The sequence below is a fragment of the Salvelinus alpinus genome, chromosome 15, assembly GCF_045679555.1.
Source record: "Salvelinus alpinus chromosome 15, SLU_Salpinus.1, whole genome shotgun sequence".
Taxonomy (NCBI): domain Eukaryota; kingdom Metazoa; phylum Chordata; class Actinopteri; order Salmoniformes; family Salmonidae; genus Salvelinus; species Salvelinus alpinus.
In genome coordinates this window covers 27,598,231-27,614,728 of record NC_092100.1, presented here as the reverse complement: position 1 = coordinate 27,614,728, position 16,498 = coordinate 27,598,231, and the positions used below count along the sequence as shown (strand labels likewise).

Genomic DNA, 16,498 nt, shown 5'->3' with positions numbered 1-16,498 from the left:
AGATTTTTACAATAATAATAACAGTCAGAAACATGGTTTTCGGACACGTTAAAAACATTCACATGTGAAAATTAGAAAAAAACAATAAAGAATACACGACACGTGAAGCTCATGCAGTGCTCACAGGCAACTACACAAAAACAAGATCCCACAAAACACAGTGGGGAAATGGCTGCCTAAATAGGATCCCCAATCAGAGACAATGATAAACAGCTGCCTCTGATTGGGAACCATACCAGGCCAACAGAAACAAAACACCTAGATAGGAACACCCCCCCTAGTCACACCCCGACCTGACCAAAATAGAGAATAAAAAAGCTCTCTATGGTCAGGGCGTGACAGTACCCCCCCCCCCCCCAGAGGTGGGGACAGTACCCCCCCCGCCCAGACCACGGGTCCGGCCATGGTGCCGGGTAGAATGCCGCGCCCGGACTGGGCCTCGGCGCAGAGGAGGGCCATGGAGCTGGGTTGAACGCCGAGAAATGCTCCGGACATGGAGCTGAGTTGGCCGCCGTGCCTGGACTGGGTACCGGCGCAGAGGAAGGCTCCGGTCTTGGAGCGGGACTGGACGCCGTTCCTGGACTGGACATCGGCGCAGAGGAAGGCTCCTGCCATGGAGCGGGACTGGACGCCGTACCTGGACTGGGCACCGGCGCAGAGGAAGGCTCCTGCCATGGAGCGGGACTGGACGCCGTGCCTGGACTGGACCTCGGCACAGAATAAGGCTCCTGGCATTGGATCTGTACTGGCCGCCTTGCCTGGGTTGGGCACCGGCGCAGAGGAAGGCTCCTGCCATTGAGCGGGACTGGACACCGTGCCTGGACTAGGCATCGGCGCAGGGGAAGACTCTGGCATTGGAGCTGGACTGGACACCGTGCATAGACTGGGCACCGGCACAGAGGGAAACTCCTGCCCTGGAGCTGGACGTTCTGGACCGTGGACTGTCGCAGGAGGTTCCGGACCGTGGACCGTCGCAGGAGGTTCCGGACCGTGGACTGTCGCAGGAGGTTCCGGACCGTGGACCGTCGTAGGAGGTTCCGGACTGTGGACCGTCGTAGGAGGTTCCGGCCCGTGGACCGTCGCAGGAGGTTCCGGACTCTGGACCGTCGCCGAAAGCTCTGAACCGGGGACCGTCGCCGGAAGCTCTGGACTGGTGACACGCACTTCAGGGCAAGTGCGAGCAGGAGACACAGGACGTACCGGACTGGGAAGGTCCACTGGAGGCCTAGTGCGTGGAGCCGGCACAGGTGGTACCGGACTGGTGACACACACTTCAGGACAAGTGTGAGGAGCAGGCACAGGACGTACCAGACTGAGGAGACGTGCTGGAGACCTGGTGCGTGGAGCCGGCACAACTGGTACCGAACAGATGACAACCTCCGCGCGGTGAGTGCGGGGAGCTAGCACAGGACGTACTGGGCTGTGGAAGCGCACTGGAGCCCTGGTGCGTAGAGCCGGCATAAATTGTACCGGAACGATGACACACTCCGCACGGTGAGTGCGGGGAGCTAGCACAGGACGTACTGGGCTGTGGAGGCACACTGGAGACCTGGTGCTTAGAGCCGGCACAAATTGTACCGGAACGATGACACACCTCGCACGGCAAGTGCGGAGAGCTGGCACAGGACGTACAGGGCTGTGGAGGCGTACTGGAGACCTGGTGCGTGGAGCCGGCACAGTTTTAACCAGACTGCTAGCACGCTCCTCAGGACGAGTATGGAGAGCTGACTCAGGTGGCAGCAAACTGATGAGACGCTCCTTAGGGCGAATGTCGTGCATCATACACCAACACAATAACTCTCTCATTTCTTTCTCCTACAGTTTCTCCATCAACTCGCTGGCGGTCTCTGACTCTCTCCGTTCACTCTCCTCCAATTTCTCCATCAGCTCCCCGACTGGCTCTGGTTCACTCCCCGGCTCCGCCGACCACCCCGTGTGCCTCCCCCAAAAAATATTGGGCTGTCTTTTGGGCTTTCTATGTGGCCGCGAACCCCGTCGTCGTCGCTCTCCTCCCTTCTCTCCTTGCGTCTACTTCCAAGGAAGGCTTTCGTGTCCTTACATGATTTCCTCCCAAGTCCAGGATGTCTTCTCCTCCTTTATCTCCTCCCAAGCCCAGGATACCTTCTCCTCCCGGGCACGCTGCTTGGTCCTGTTGTGGTGGGATCTTCTGTCACGATCGTCGTAGGAACATTCAGACCAAAGTGCAGCGTGATATCGGTTCAACATCTTTTTATTATAAGAGAACCGAACAAAAAAACAATAAAGAATACACGACACGTGAAGCTCATGCAGTGCTACACAGGCAACTACACCGAAACAAGATCCCACATAGAAACAAAACACCTAGGAAGATAGGAACACCTCCCCTAGTCACACCCCGACCTAACCAAAATAGAGAATAAAAAAGGCTCTCTATGGTCAGGGCGTGACACCCACTTGTGATTTTCACGTGATTTTTTCATTTTTTGTAAGGGTGGCCAAACAAAGAGGGCGATATCTGGGCTGGTCAGTCCAGCAGGGAGGGAGCATAGCATACTCATGGCAGGGAGAGACGAAGAGTGGAGAGCTGGTCACGGCTCAAACAGAGATGTCAAAATGCATGAGGAAGAATCCCAAACACATGCTGGACACAGAAATAAGTTGTCTTTTGGACTTAACAGAGATCACACATGCACACAGGCATGCACATATAGGTACCCACGCACCTGCCAGCACGCCCGCACATACACAATCTCTATGATCTCTCACACATGGCATCCAAACCCACATACAGTCAAGAGTCACGCCAGAGACCAGGTGCTGTCTCCTATCAGCTTTCCTGAGGATTCATATTGCCTTATTGATTTCCTCCAAAGCTGACATTTACAGCTGGCTCTGCCAAGTGGCTCTGCACTGCTCTGCTTCCGGTGCTCATCAATGGAGCCACTCCCTTAATCACACTGCTGCCCTGTCACACCTGCTGGACCACTGCCACAATGGAGCAGCCTAGCCTATCATACAGCAGCATAGAACAAGCCAACCCTACCGGGCAAAATCAAATCAAATTGTATTCGTCACATGCTTCGTAAACAACAGGTGTAGACTAACAGTGAAATGCTTACTTACTGGCTCTTTCCAACGATGCAGAGATACCTATTGGAATGGTATCAAATGGTATCAAATACATCAAGCACAGGGTTTCCATGTGTTTGATGAGATTCCATTTGTCCTGTTCCAGCTATTACTATGAGCCGCCTCCACTCAGCAGCCTTCTGTGGTGCAGGGGTGCGAGGTAATTTAGGTACAGTAGATAACTATACATATAACTGGGAATAAAGTGACTAGGCAACAGGATAGATAATAAAACAGTAGCAGCAGCGTATGTGATGAGTAAAAAAATGGTCAATGCAGATAGTCATTACCAGCAGTGGGACTGTCACTTTGGAGACCATTCATATAATGGGACAGACCATCCTAGCTGTCATTAGTGGGGTTACTGTCACACTGGATAGTTAGATCTATCACATCAAATGACATGGTCACACTGTGCAGACCACACATAATGACATGACCAAATAGACCTGGCCGCTAGTGAGTTGATTTATCCAAAACAGTCGGACAAAAAGACATCTCCTGTTTAACAAGACTACTGTAGACCATACGAACAGGACATACAATAAGCATAATACTGTAGCTATTTGTTCTGTTGATCCTCGTTCCCTCTTCATGTCTGAAGTAGCATTCCCATCGTCATGTGATCAATGTTAAAGGGTTGGAAAAGCAGGGGGTATAGATTTTTTCCCCCCAGGAAAGCATTTCCTTGGTGCACTTAAAGGAATAAAACACACATAAACACTCTTCAAATAAGTGTTTATCAATAGGTTGCAGTGTTTACTTTTCCGCTGCAAAATAATCCATAGGATACAAAGGACCTCTCCCTGCTATTCGGCCAGTGTGGTCCCTGTAATTGATTGTATAGGATATGGCACTGTATCAAGCTAACAGAGACAGCAGTCTCCTCTCTATTCTAGAGATCTGTTTCCCTAGTGTTCTCTGGGACCAGGGTGGGATGCTGTGGAGAGTAGTGTGTGCTCTCATGAAGATTTACTATTTCACTTACAATGAGCTGAACTAGTTTGGACCAGAGTGTGGACATTGTCTTTCAGTGCCAGCTGCACACTCAGATAGTGGTACTACAGTAGGGGGATGTAACGTACTCAATGAAGGCCTTGTATACAGTAAATGTGATTTAAGAGTTCTCCCCCTATTTTATGGGCTTGCCCCAACATTTTGAATTTACACCCCCTAGCAGAAACTATGCCCAGGAGTTAACAATGCTGTAGAATACTTTGTTAATATACTGCAGACCTTATATTAGTGCCATAGATTTAGGGAAATAGATGCATATACTCTTAGAAAAAATGGTGATATCTACAACCTGAAAGGGTTCTTCGGCTGTCCCCATAGGATAACCCTTTGAAGAACCCTTTTTGGTTCCATGTAGAACCCTTTCCACTGGACAGCCGAATAACAATTTTTTCTAAGAGTGTACAAGACCAAAACATTGGGCTGCTTGATTATTTCAAGGATGAGACTGAACCATGGAAACTGCCTGAGTGAGTGAGTTTCCTCTCTCTACTGTATCCATTTAGGAATTCCGCTGCGTTTTCATTTTGTAGCATTAGTGATGAGTGAATTTGCATGAAATCTGTGCTTGGCCCATGATAAAAATGTCAACTCAGAGAATGTGGCTGTAAGTGTCGTCCTCAGTGGCTCTGCTAATCCTGTCTCAGTGTGAGCGGGCCTTTTATTAATAGAGAGCATCACATGTCACATTAGGCTTATTACCAGCAGGAGTTTATCAGGGCAGACATGGATGAGGATTGTAGCTCTCCAACTCACCCGCTGCTCCCCCTCCAACAAATAACAAACACATCTCTCATCACTTGCTGTTTAAGCCCATTATATGACTATTTCCACTGAGGCTTCTTAAAGCACACAACCAAGGATATCATATTATTGCATTATAATACTACATGCTCTCTCTCCATTTCTGTTTTTGTCTCTATTTTATCCCCCTTCTGTCTCTCTCCTTCTTTCAATCTGTCGTATATGTAAAATAAAGACCGTTTCAGTGATGTAGCTTTGAAAACATATTTTGCATGTTGACACCATGTTGTGTTTGTTCACCAAACTCCTTTGTTGAGCAGTTGTGACTAGAGCAGTAATCCTCCCATGTTGTGTTTGTTCACCAAGCTCCTTTGTTGAGCAGTTGTGACTAGAGCAGTAATCCTCCCATGTTGTGTTTGTTCACCAAGCTCCTTTGTTGAGCAGTTGTGACTAGAGCAGTAATCCTCCCATGTTGTGTTTGTTCACCAAGCTCCTTTGTTGAGCAGTTGTGACTAGAGCAGTAATCCTCCCATGTTGTGTTTGTTCACCAAGCTCCTTTGTTGAGCAGTTGTGACTAGAGCAGTAATCCTCCCATGTTGTGTTTGGCTGTGTAGAGTCTTGCTGAGCCAATCACACCAAAACAATGCTGTCTTCACACAGACATCAAAAAGCATGATACAGAGGATGAAATGTGAACAAATCAATTAGTATTTCCACTGCTGTAGGCCCAGGGGATGTGTGTGTGGTGACAGATTCAGTGTGTGTGCATGTGTGTGTGTGCTCATACGTGTGTATGTTTATCCTCGATGCTGGGCTAAAGCAGACAGCAGGTGGTTTCCATAGACAGAATGTGAAGCTCCCCAAATGCAGAATGACACCTCCAGATGAAGGAAGGCCTGCAGAATACCCATGTGTCTTGCTTTCTTCCATCTCACTTCAAACACACACACACACACACACACACACACACACACACACACACACTCTCTCAAACTTTTATTTCACACCTGCTGCCCACTCTTATGTTCATAGGCACTGTGCACCTGCAAATAAAACAAATATTTTACATTCATTACTTTTTTATCCCGTTCCCTAAGCCCACAGTACTTCCAAATCCACCATGCCCACTTGCCCAGACACACTCCGATGCACTGCACACTCAACTAACACATTAATTCATACACACACGCACACGTGCGTACGCACACACACACACACACACACACACACACACACACACACACACACACACACACACACACACACACACACACACACACACACACACACACACACACACACACACACACACACACACACACACACACACACACACACACACACACACACACACACACACACACACACACACACACTAGAGGCTCATACACACACACGTTCCAGCATATTCCTCTCAGCATGGTTACTCTGTCATAAAAGACTCCACATTCTCTCTTAATCTTTCAGATTTTAATGTTAATTTAACAAAGACCGAGCAGGGGGCCGGGTAGAAAGGTTATTCACCGCAGCAGGCAGATGTATAGTGACTATTATGACCGTTCTGTCTGTCTTTTACTGGAACATCCGTCAAAATGGCGCTGTCTTCCTGCTGCGCCTGGCAAATGCTCGGGCGAGCTCATGGCGATACGGCCACTTTGGTCTTATCCCCTAATGTAGTTGCCGTACTGCTGTTGGAGATGCTCTTACTGTGTTGTCTTACTTCTTATTAAATTGGTCTGATATTGTTGATCCTCTGCCGAGGTGGAGAAACAGTGACAGCCTTGTCACTACATGTCGTCAGGCCCTCGTCAAGCCGGCTGGCCCATAAATGTGACTAAAAATAATTGTATCTATTCTGACAGAGGCCCCCAGATATAATTGAAATAACATTTTGAGGCCGGCAGGAAATAGTGAATATTAGCAGATACATTAGATATAATGGGCTCTATACCTGAGGCCCTGCCAAACCCCTTATTATCCTTAGCAGACTGTACACCTCATTTCCAAACTACTGCATAGCTAAATGGTTAGCCATGATCCCACAGTCCAGGTATCTAGCCAATCCAAAATGACAATCAGTTTCTGATTGTCCCCAACCTCTAATAAGGATTGCTAAACTCATGGTTACCAACCATCAATACCAGACGTACAATCAGACATCAGCATTCTGCAAGAAGTCCTCTGCTGTATATTCCCCTGCTGTGCAATTACTGCACATCCCCATAGCCACCCTGTGGTATGAGAACTCATGTACCTGTACAGCATAATGATGACCTCTGGAATACTAATTTATTAGCACATCTCCTGCCTCTTACGTGATAATCAGGCCAATTTATTTAAATAAATCACCTTTACGTCATCAAAAAACAGCATCATATCCCATAATTATCACATCCATATCCCTGATCTGATGATGAGTGAGAAAGAGCATCAGTCAATTTCCCCACCTGGCTGGCTACCTGCGCAGTTGCTGTTATCTCTCTGTGATCTCTCTTATTCTCTCCTCCAGTCAGTCAACCATTACAGTGACGGAAAGGAGCATTCTGACATTTTTGAGCGATGTCTTAATTACATTGAACGTTTGCTTTAACAACAACAGAGAGGACCCAGTGACTGGAGTAGTGATTAAAAATGTCCCTGAAGAGGCTGTATTTATTCTAACAGACATTTTCCCCTCTTGTAATAAATAACATTTAAAAGAGGATGTTTTTTGTGTTGCACTATAGGTTATGTAATAATTGAAATGCCAATAAAATATCCATGTGAGTCACAATATGATGTGTTATCAGGGGTGTTATGATATGTGCACTGTTGATACTTTTCAGACTGTGCAATGAGAGCATTATTGTACTGTTTTGCAGAGGAGCTACCATCAGAAACTGTTAATAATTCTGCACTGTGACGATTGTCATGGCTGCAGCATGAAACAATGTGAATGGAATAAGTTGAAGGACACCATGTCACTCCAATGGGTGCGTGTGGTGATAATATCACATGACCCATGAATGACCTCTTGTCTGAACAGTGATGAGATGAAGTGACACCTATTAAATGATGTAAACTATAGATACAAAAGTATTTGGACACCCTTTCAAATTAGTGGATTTGGTTATTTCAGCCACACCCATTGCTGACAGGTGTATAAAATTGAGCACACAGCCATGCAATCTCCATAGACGAACATTGGCAGTAGAATGACGCTGTCTCTCTGCTAATGATGTTAATTATCATTAAAGAAGTGCGTCAGAGAAGACAGCAGTTTTCCTGAAGTTGAACTTGAGCTTTATCCTTCTCTTCTCTGTTGTCTGTCAGGTTGTCCATATTGGAACCCAGGAGGAGGGGGAGAAGGGATGCGTGCCTGGCTTTCAGGTGAAGGAGTACCAGGTGGAGTACAACAGAGGTTTCCAGAAGGACCATCCTCTCACACAAAGTGAGTGAGAGACCTGATACCATCCTGACATATGGAGGATTAGAGAAAGTCAAGCAGGCGCACAACACTTCAGATACAAATGTATTTAATTACTGTTATCTATCTTTCCTTCTCTGTCTCACTCATGGACACATACACATATGCATGCACGGACATACGCGCACACACATTTTCATGCAGACTGTAGCTCTAGTTGCTCATTGTCTAGCTCCTAGCGTCAGGCAGTTTCCCCTGGGGTTGTAGAAGAGGTGATTCTGTGTGGGCTGGCTGTTATGTTCCCAACATTCAGTATAATTCATGCAAAATCTTATTAAAAACAGGAAATAGAAGCAATGGTTTCCAAACACAACAACAACAAAATGTTACTGTGCTTATGAATTATTCTCCTTGATTGTGTGATGTTTACAAAACCTTGCTAAGCGATTCTCACCCGCAGGCTGCCGTGAGTTGTGGTGTCTTTAACTGAGAAACACTCTGCTGTTGAGGGGAAAAAAACACATCACACGGACACAGTCAGCCCGATTGGCATGTTAACTGTTGCGCAGGAATTTGCTCAATATCTCGAGAGGTCTCAATCCTCCTCAGTACACATATAGATGTTTTACAGAATGTTAGAAAGAAGGGAATTCTTTACAGAAGTTTATTTGATCTCAGAGGAGAGTCATCGAGTTCATGACCAAGGTCATCACCACAGATACAGCAGTTCTATTGAGTCTGTTGCGAGAAGGCCTGGTCATTGTGACAGTGTTTCTATAAGGCCTCCACAGAGCCCTGTACTGGGAGATCCCTCCCTCTCTTCCTCCAACAGCCCCCGCCTCATTACTGTCACAATTCACTGGTCCTCGGCTCCTGTGGGATCGGCAGTAATATCTGCCTGCTGGTCTCCATCTCCAGCGGGATTTCTAGCCATGTCTGCTAGCTAGCTTCCTACTACTCAGAGAGATTAGTTATGGTTGCTTGCTTATGTTCTAGGTCCTCTGAGATTGACAGGGATGCCAACAAGGTACACAGCAGCATGAGTGTGGTGTTTCTTCTCAGCAACAATGAAAGATTGCAATGGTGAGAATGAGTCATTAAAGTGGAAATGACAGCGTTTTAAAAACGTATCAAATATGAAACAAACCTAATATCATTCAAAAGTATCAAATTCCCAGTTCATGCTACAAAACCAACTTTATTAAAGGTTTTTAAAGTAGGTTATACTTGACAAATTCCATGACGTAGAGTAAGTCATTGTTGGCAGAATAGATGGATGCAGCTCAATGCATGATTAAAATAGATAATTCACAAATACATTTGTTTGCTGCCTCCGGCCATTCAGGATTCACTGTTTTAGTTAAATAACTCAATATTTTGGACAAAAACAGACAAATGTAACAAAGGCTGGGAAGGTCAATACAATCAAACAAGTCAGTCATTACTTGGCTAATAGGCTAGTTTATCTATTTATGTAGCTATTTATTTAGCAAGCTAAAAACACAGAGCCTAATGTTAGCTAGCTAACTAGCTGCTGGGAGGATGTCATTGGACGAATGGGTGAGTGGCCGACTTTTCCCCCCCATATCGTTTTCGGTGGCTACAGCTAGAGATGCAAGTGTCATCTGGTTAGCTAGCAAGAAATGTGAATCACTTTGCTAGCTAGCTATGCTGAACTTCAACAGCTTATCCACAGTTAGCATATCTCTTAGTTGTCAAATGTATTTCAAATCAAATTGTATTTGTCACATGTGCCGAATACAACAGGTGTAGACCTTAGTGAAATGCTTACTTAAAACCCCTTAACCAACAATGCCGTTTTAAGAAAATACCCTGCCAAAAAAGTAAGAGATAAGATGAACAAATAATTAAAGAGCACCAGTAAATAACAATAGTGGGGCTATATACAGGGAGTGCCGGTACAGACTCAATGTGCCGGGTCACCGGTGTCGGGGTATTATGTACATGTAGGTAGAGTTATTAAAGTGACTATGCATAGATAGTAACATAGAGCAATAGCAGCATAGAAGGGTGTGGGGAGGGGGGGGGGGGGGGGTAGCCATTTGATTAGCTGTTCAGGAGTCTTCTGGCTTGGGGGTAGAAGCCTCTTGGACCTAGACTTGGTGCTCTGGTACCGCTTGCCGTGCGGTAGCAGAGAGAACAGTCTATGACTAGGGTGGCTGGAGTCTTTGACACAACCTGGTATGGAGGTCCTGGATGGCAGGAGGCTTGGCCCCGGTGATGTACTGGGCCGTACGCACTACCCTCTGTAGTGCCGTGTGGTCGGAGGCTGAGCAGTTTCCATACCTGGCAGTGATGCAATCGGTCAGGCTGCTCTCAATGGTGTAGATGTAAAACCTTTTGAGGATCTGAGGAACCTTGCCAAATCTTTTCAGTCTTCTGAGGGGGAATAGGTTTTGTCGTGCGCTCTTCATGACTGACTTGGTGTGCTTGGAGCATGTTAGTTTGTTGGTGATGTGGACGCCAAGGAACTTGAAGCTCTCAACCTGCTCCACTACAGCCCCGTCGATGAGAATGGGGGCGTGCTCGGTCCTCCTTTTCCTGTAGTCCACAATCTTCTCCTTTGTCTTGATCACGTTGAGGGAGAGGTTGTTGTCCTTGCACCACATGGTCAGGTTTCTGAACTCCTCCCTATAGGCGCTCATCATTGTCGGTGATCAGGCCTACCTACCACTGTTGTGTCATTGGCAAACTTAATGGTGGTGTTGGAGTCATGCCTCGCCGTGCAGTCATGAGTGAACAGGGAGTACAGGAGGGGACTGAGCACGCACCCCTGAGGGGCCCCCGTGTTGAGGATCAGCGTGGCAGATGTGTTGTTTCCTACCCTTAACACCTGGGGACAGGTCAGGAAGTCCAGGATCCAGTTGCAAAGGGAGGTGTTTAGTCCCAGGGTCCTTAGCTTAGTGATTAGTTTTGAGGGCACTATGGTGTTGAACGCTGAGCTGTAGTCGATTAATAGCATTCTCACGTAGGTGTTCCTTTTGTTCAGGTGTGAAAGGGCAGTGTGGAGTGCAATAGAGATGGCATCATCTGTGGATCTGTTGGTGCGGTATGCAAATTGGAGTGGGTCTAGGGTTTCTGGGATAATGGTGTTGATGTGAGCCGTGACCAGCCTTTCAAAGCATTTCATGGCTACAGATGTGAGTGCTACAGGTCAGTAGTCATTTAGGCAGTTTACCTTAGTGTTCTTGGGCACAGGGACTATGGTGGTCTGCTTGAAACATGTTGGTATTACAGACTCAGACAGGGAGAGGTTGAAAATGTCAGTGAAGACACTTGCCAGTTGGTCAGCGCATGCTCAGAGTACACGTCCTTGTAATCCGTCTGGCCCTGCGGCCTTGTGAATGTTGACCTGTTTAAAGGTCTTACATTGGCTGCGGAGAGCCTGATCACACAGTCGCCCGGAACAGCTGCTCTCATGCATGTTTCAGTGTTACTTGCCTCGAAGTGAGCATATAAGTTATTTAGCTCGTCTGGTAGGCTCGTGTCATTGGGCAGCTCTCGGCTGTGCTTCCCTTTGTAGTCTAATAGTTTGCGAGCCCTGCCACATCAGACGAACGTCGGAGCCCTTGTATTACGATTCGATCTTAGTCCTGCATTGAAGCTTTTCCTGTTTGATGGTTCGTCGGAGTGCATAGCGGGATTTCTTTTAAGCTTCCGGGTTAGATTTCCGCTCCTTGAAAGCGGCAACTCTACCATTTAGCTCAGTGCAAATATTTCCTGTAATCCATGACTTCTGGTTGGGGTATGTACGTACAGTCACTGTGGGGACGACGTCATTGATGAAGCCAGTGACTGATGTGGTGTACTCCTCAATGCCTTCAGAAGAATCCCGGGAACATATTCCAGTCTGTGCTAGCAAAACAGTCCTGTAGTTTAGCATCTGCTTCATCTGACCACTTTTTAATAGACCGAGTCACAGGTGCTTCCTGCTTTAATTTTTGCTTGTAAGCAGGAATCAGGAGGATATAATTATGGTCAGATTTGCCAAATGGAGAGCGAGGGAGAGCTTTGTACGTGTTTCTGTGTGGAGTAAAGGTGGTGTAGAGTTTTTTCCCTCTGTCTGGTTGCACATTTAACATGCTGATAAATCTGTTTTACCGCTCTTAGTTCGTCGCATTTATTTTCCAGCAATTGAACATTAGCTAGCAGTATGGAAGGCAAAGACAGATTAGCCACTCGTCGCCCGATCCTCACAAGGCATCTCCGTTTCCTTCTCCAGCGAATGACGGGATGAGGGCCTGTTCAGGTGTTTGGAGTATATGTTTCCCATCCGACTCATTAAAGAAAAACTCTTCGTCCAATTCGAGGTGAGTAATTGCAGTTCTGACGTCCCGTAGCTCTTTTCGGTCATAAGAGACAGTAGCAGCAACATTATGTACAAAACAAGTTATTAACAACGCGAAAGAAAACTAAATAGCACAGTTGATTAAGAGCCAATAAAACGGCAGCCATCCCCTCCGGTGCCATCTTCCACATTTTCATATTTAGAATCGATCAAATGGGTGGGCAGGCAGGCAAGTTCTCATTCAGTTGTCAAAACGTGGGTTGGGACAAGCATGCATTGGCAGGCAAGCTGCAGTAGGACAAGCTCGCTACTATTCCCCATCGTTTATCAGTGCAATTTTGGGTAAAAAACAAACAAGCAGACATTGAATATCCCTTCGAGCATGGTGTAGTTATTAATTACACTTTGGATGGTGTATCAATACACCCAGTCACTACAAAGATACAGGTCTCCTTCCTAACTCAGTTTCCAGAGAAGGATACCGCTCAGGGATTTCACCATGAGGCAAATGGTGACTTTAAAACATTTTAATTGCAGTCATAAGAGAAAACTGAGGATGGATCAACAACATGGTAGTTATTCCACAAAACTAAACTGTGAAAAAAAGGAAGCCTGTACAGGCCAAAAAGGGCAAACTTGAAATGCATTTGAGGCTTAAGTCCTCTAAAGTTTTACATTTCTAACTCAATATAATAGACACAACTTGCCCTTGCAAAAAATGCATCAACCCCTACATATATGTACATTTATTATAATCCACACAATAGTTCAAACAAAATGAGCTGTAGCGAGAGAGACTGCATATGCTAAAGCCGATCAGAAAGAATGTCTTTAACCCTGCATTATACTATAACTTATTTTGAATGACAGTCATGAATGATGAATGATGCTCAGCTTTATGCTGCCAAATATAGCTTTATATTGAAAAATGGCCTTCTAAATGGCCATGCCTTAATAAATAAATGAAAAAGCTTCAACAGTAACTTTGCCGTTGGTTTCTTAGTTTGTTCACTTTATCCCTGAAATCAGCTCATTCACTCAGCCAGGCAAGCACAAACAGTATTATCGCTTTTCACACTTTACATTAGTGTGACAAAGGATAAATACCGGTAATCAATTAGTAACAAATTAGTCTGGCCTACGTGTGAAAAATCCCCCTCAATTACCGTAAGTAAGTGCCTCTGTGTGTCTACAGAGAATGCTGGTTATGGGTATAGTTTTTAATTGAAACAATCAAATAAATCAGCAAATAAACCATATAATAGGTAGGGATTTAAATATCAAAGTATTTGTTAATCAACATCTTTGTGTTTTCATTAATAAAATAATGTTAATTATTTGATATAAAATAAAATACTTTTTCAAAATTCAGATGTTTACTTCAACTACATTTCAGTGATACTTCCCCACCAGCTCCACGACCGCGAGTAAAATGTTGCTGAGATGATTGATGTACTGTACCAGACAAAAGTTTGGACACACTTACTTAATACCAGGGTTTTCTATTTTTTTAAACTATTTTAGGGAAGACATCAAAATTATGAAATAACACATATGAAATCATGTAGTGACCAAAAAAGTGTTTAACAAATCAAAATTATTTTATATTTGAGATTCTTCAAAGCAGCCACCCTTTGCCTTGATGACAGCTTTGCACACTCTTGGCATTCTCTCAACCAGCTTCATGATGTAGTCACCTGGTATGCATTTCAATTAACACGAGCCTTTTTAAAATTTAATTTGTGGAATTTCTTTCCTTCTTCATGCGTTTGAGTCAATCAGTTGTGTTGTGACAAGTTAGGGGAAGTATACAGAAGATAACCATATTTGGTAAAAGACCAAGTCCATATTATGGCAAAAAGAGCTCAAATAAGCAAAGAGAAACGACAGTCCATTACTTTAAGAAATGAAGGTCAGTCAATACAGAATATTTCAAGAACTCTGAAAGTTTCTTCAAGTGCAGTCGCAAAAACCATCAAGCGCTATGATGAAACTGGCTCTGACGAGGACCACCACAGGCAAGGAAGACCAAGAGTTACCTCTGCTGCAGAGGATAAGTTCATTAGAGTTACCAGCCTCAGAAATTGCAGCCCAAATAAATGCTTCAAAGTTCAAGTAACAGACACATCTCAACATCAACATCAGAGGAGACTGCGTGAATCAGGCCTTCATGGTCCAATTAATGCAAAGAAACCACTACTAAAAGGACACCAATAAGAAGAAGAGACTTGCTTGGGCCAAGAAACACGTGCAAATGGACATTAGACCAGTCCTTTGGTCTGATAAATCAAACTAAGATTTTTGGTTCCAACTGCCATGTCTTTGTGAGACGCAGATTAAGTGAACGGATGATCTCTGCATGTGTGGTTCCCACAGTGAAGCATGGAGGGGGAGGTGTGATGGTGTGGGGGTGCTTTGCTGGGTATTTAAAATTCAAGGCAAACTTAACCAGCATGGCTACCACAGCATTCTGCAGCGATCTGCCATCCCATTGTTTTTCAGCAGGACAATGACCCAAACCACACCTCCAGGCTGTGTAAGGGCTATTTGACCAAGAAAGAGAGTGATGGAGTGCTGCATCAGATGACCTGGCCTCCACAATCAACCGACCTCAACCCAATTGAGATGGTTTAGGATGAGTTGAACTGCAGAGTGAAGGAAAAGCAGCCAACAAGTGCTCAACATATGTGGCAACTGTTGGAAAAGCAGCATTCCTCATGATGCTGGTTGAGAGAATGCCAAGAGTGAGCAAAGCTGTCGTCATGGCAAAGGGTGGCTATTTTGAAGAATGTAAAATATAAAATATATTTTGATTTTGTTGAACACTTTTTTGGTTACTACATGATTCCAAATGTGTTATTTCATAGTTTTGATGTCTTCACTATCATAGTAAAATAGTAAAAAATATAGAAAAACCCTTGAATGAGTAGGTGTCAACTTTTGACTGGTACTGTATTTGTTGGATTGTCGTATTGTCAGTTTCTCAAGCCAAAACGTATTGATGCCATATAGACATGTGACTGACCGGCTCGATTCGGTCTTATGTAGCAACATAAAAAAAAAAGAATGTTGGGTAAAAGTAGAGACTTAGAGTTAGAAAATTATCATACACTGCAGTTGAGGAACAATGGGAAACTTTATGCTGTTAAAGTTGATAAACTTGTAACCTTACTTTTGAGAAAATGGCCTTTGAATGTTTTGGAACCTACTGGAGAGCTCTTCTTTGTCTACACACATTCAGCATTGTTCACACCCTCTTAAGCTTTAGCCCCACCCATCTCTTTAAGGATTCACACGTGAAACAAAGATTTCAAAGACTGGCTTATAATACGGTGTCATGGTGTATAATGATTGGAGACATGCGCAGGAATACGTAATAGGGGGTTACTTTTTCTCCACCCAAACAGAAAAGCGAAGTGTAGACCTCTAAATAATACACAGGATGAGACCCGTAAAACAAGTGCACAACAACACGTAGCATGGAAGCCGATACGATAGCACAATGACTCACACGACCAACGGACATGGCAACAATAACCAGCAAGGACAATGGGGAACAGAGGGCACATATACACATACTAATCAGGGAGAATGGGAACCAGGTGTGCTTAATGAAACAAGACAGTCCGGGGTTGGTGGTAATGAATCCAGTTCAGTGATGCCTAGAAGGCTGGTGACGTAGACCTCCGGAGCTGGTGAACAGAATGAGCAGCAGTACCGGGGGGATCCATGACATACGGGTGTGTTTGTAAATTTAATCTGGAGTGCCAGAGTGTGCTCTGGGTGTTCTAAAACTTGGCATGGTCAGATTATCCGTTCGTAAATTCAATGTTTCGCTCTCGGAGCATACACTGGATGCTCTGGCCGAGGAGTATGGTTGATCCAAGAGTTCTGACCTAACAATTGCAGTCAAG

The 16,498-nt window shown here is 45.1% G+C and overlaps 1 protein-coding gene across 1 annotated transcript in view; it reads left to right on the top strand.

The window, feature by feature from the left end:
* The window catches only part of LOC139539869 (cadherin-13-like), a 704,975-nt gene that overhangs the window by 163,594 nt on the left and 524,883 nt on the right, over nt 1-16,498 (top strand). Inside the window, exon 2 of the mRNA XM_071343218.1 lies at nt 8,182-8,299. Within this exon, the coding sequence (XP_071199319.1) occupies nt 8,182-8,299 (118 nt within the window). The remainder of the gene's footprint in view (nt 1-8,181; nt 8,300-16,498) is intronic.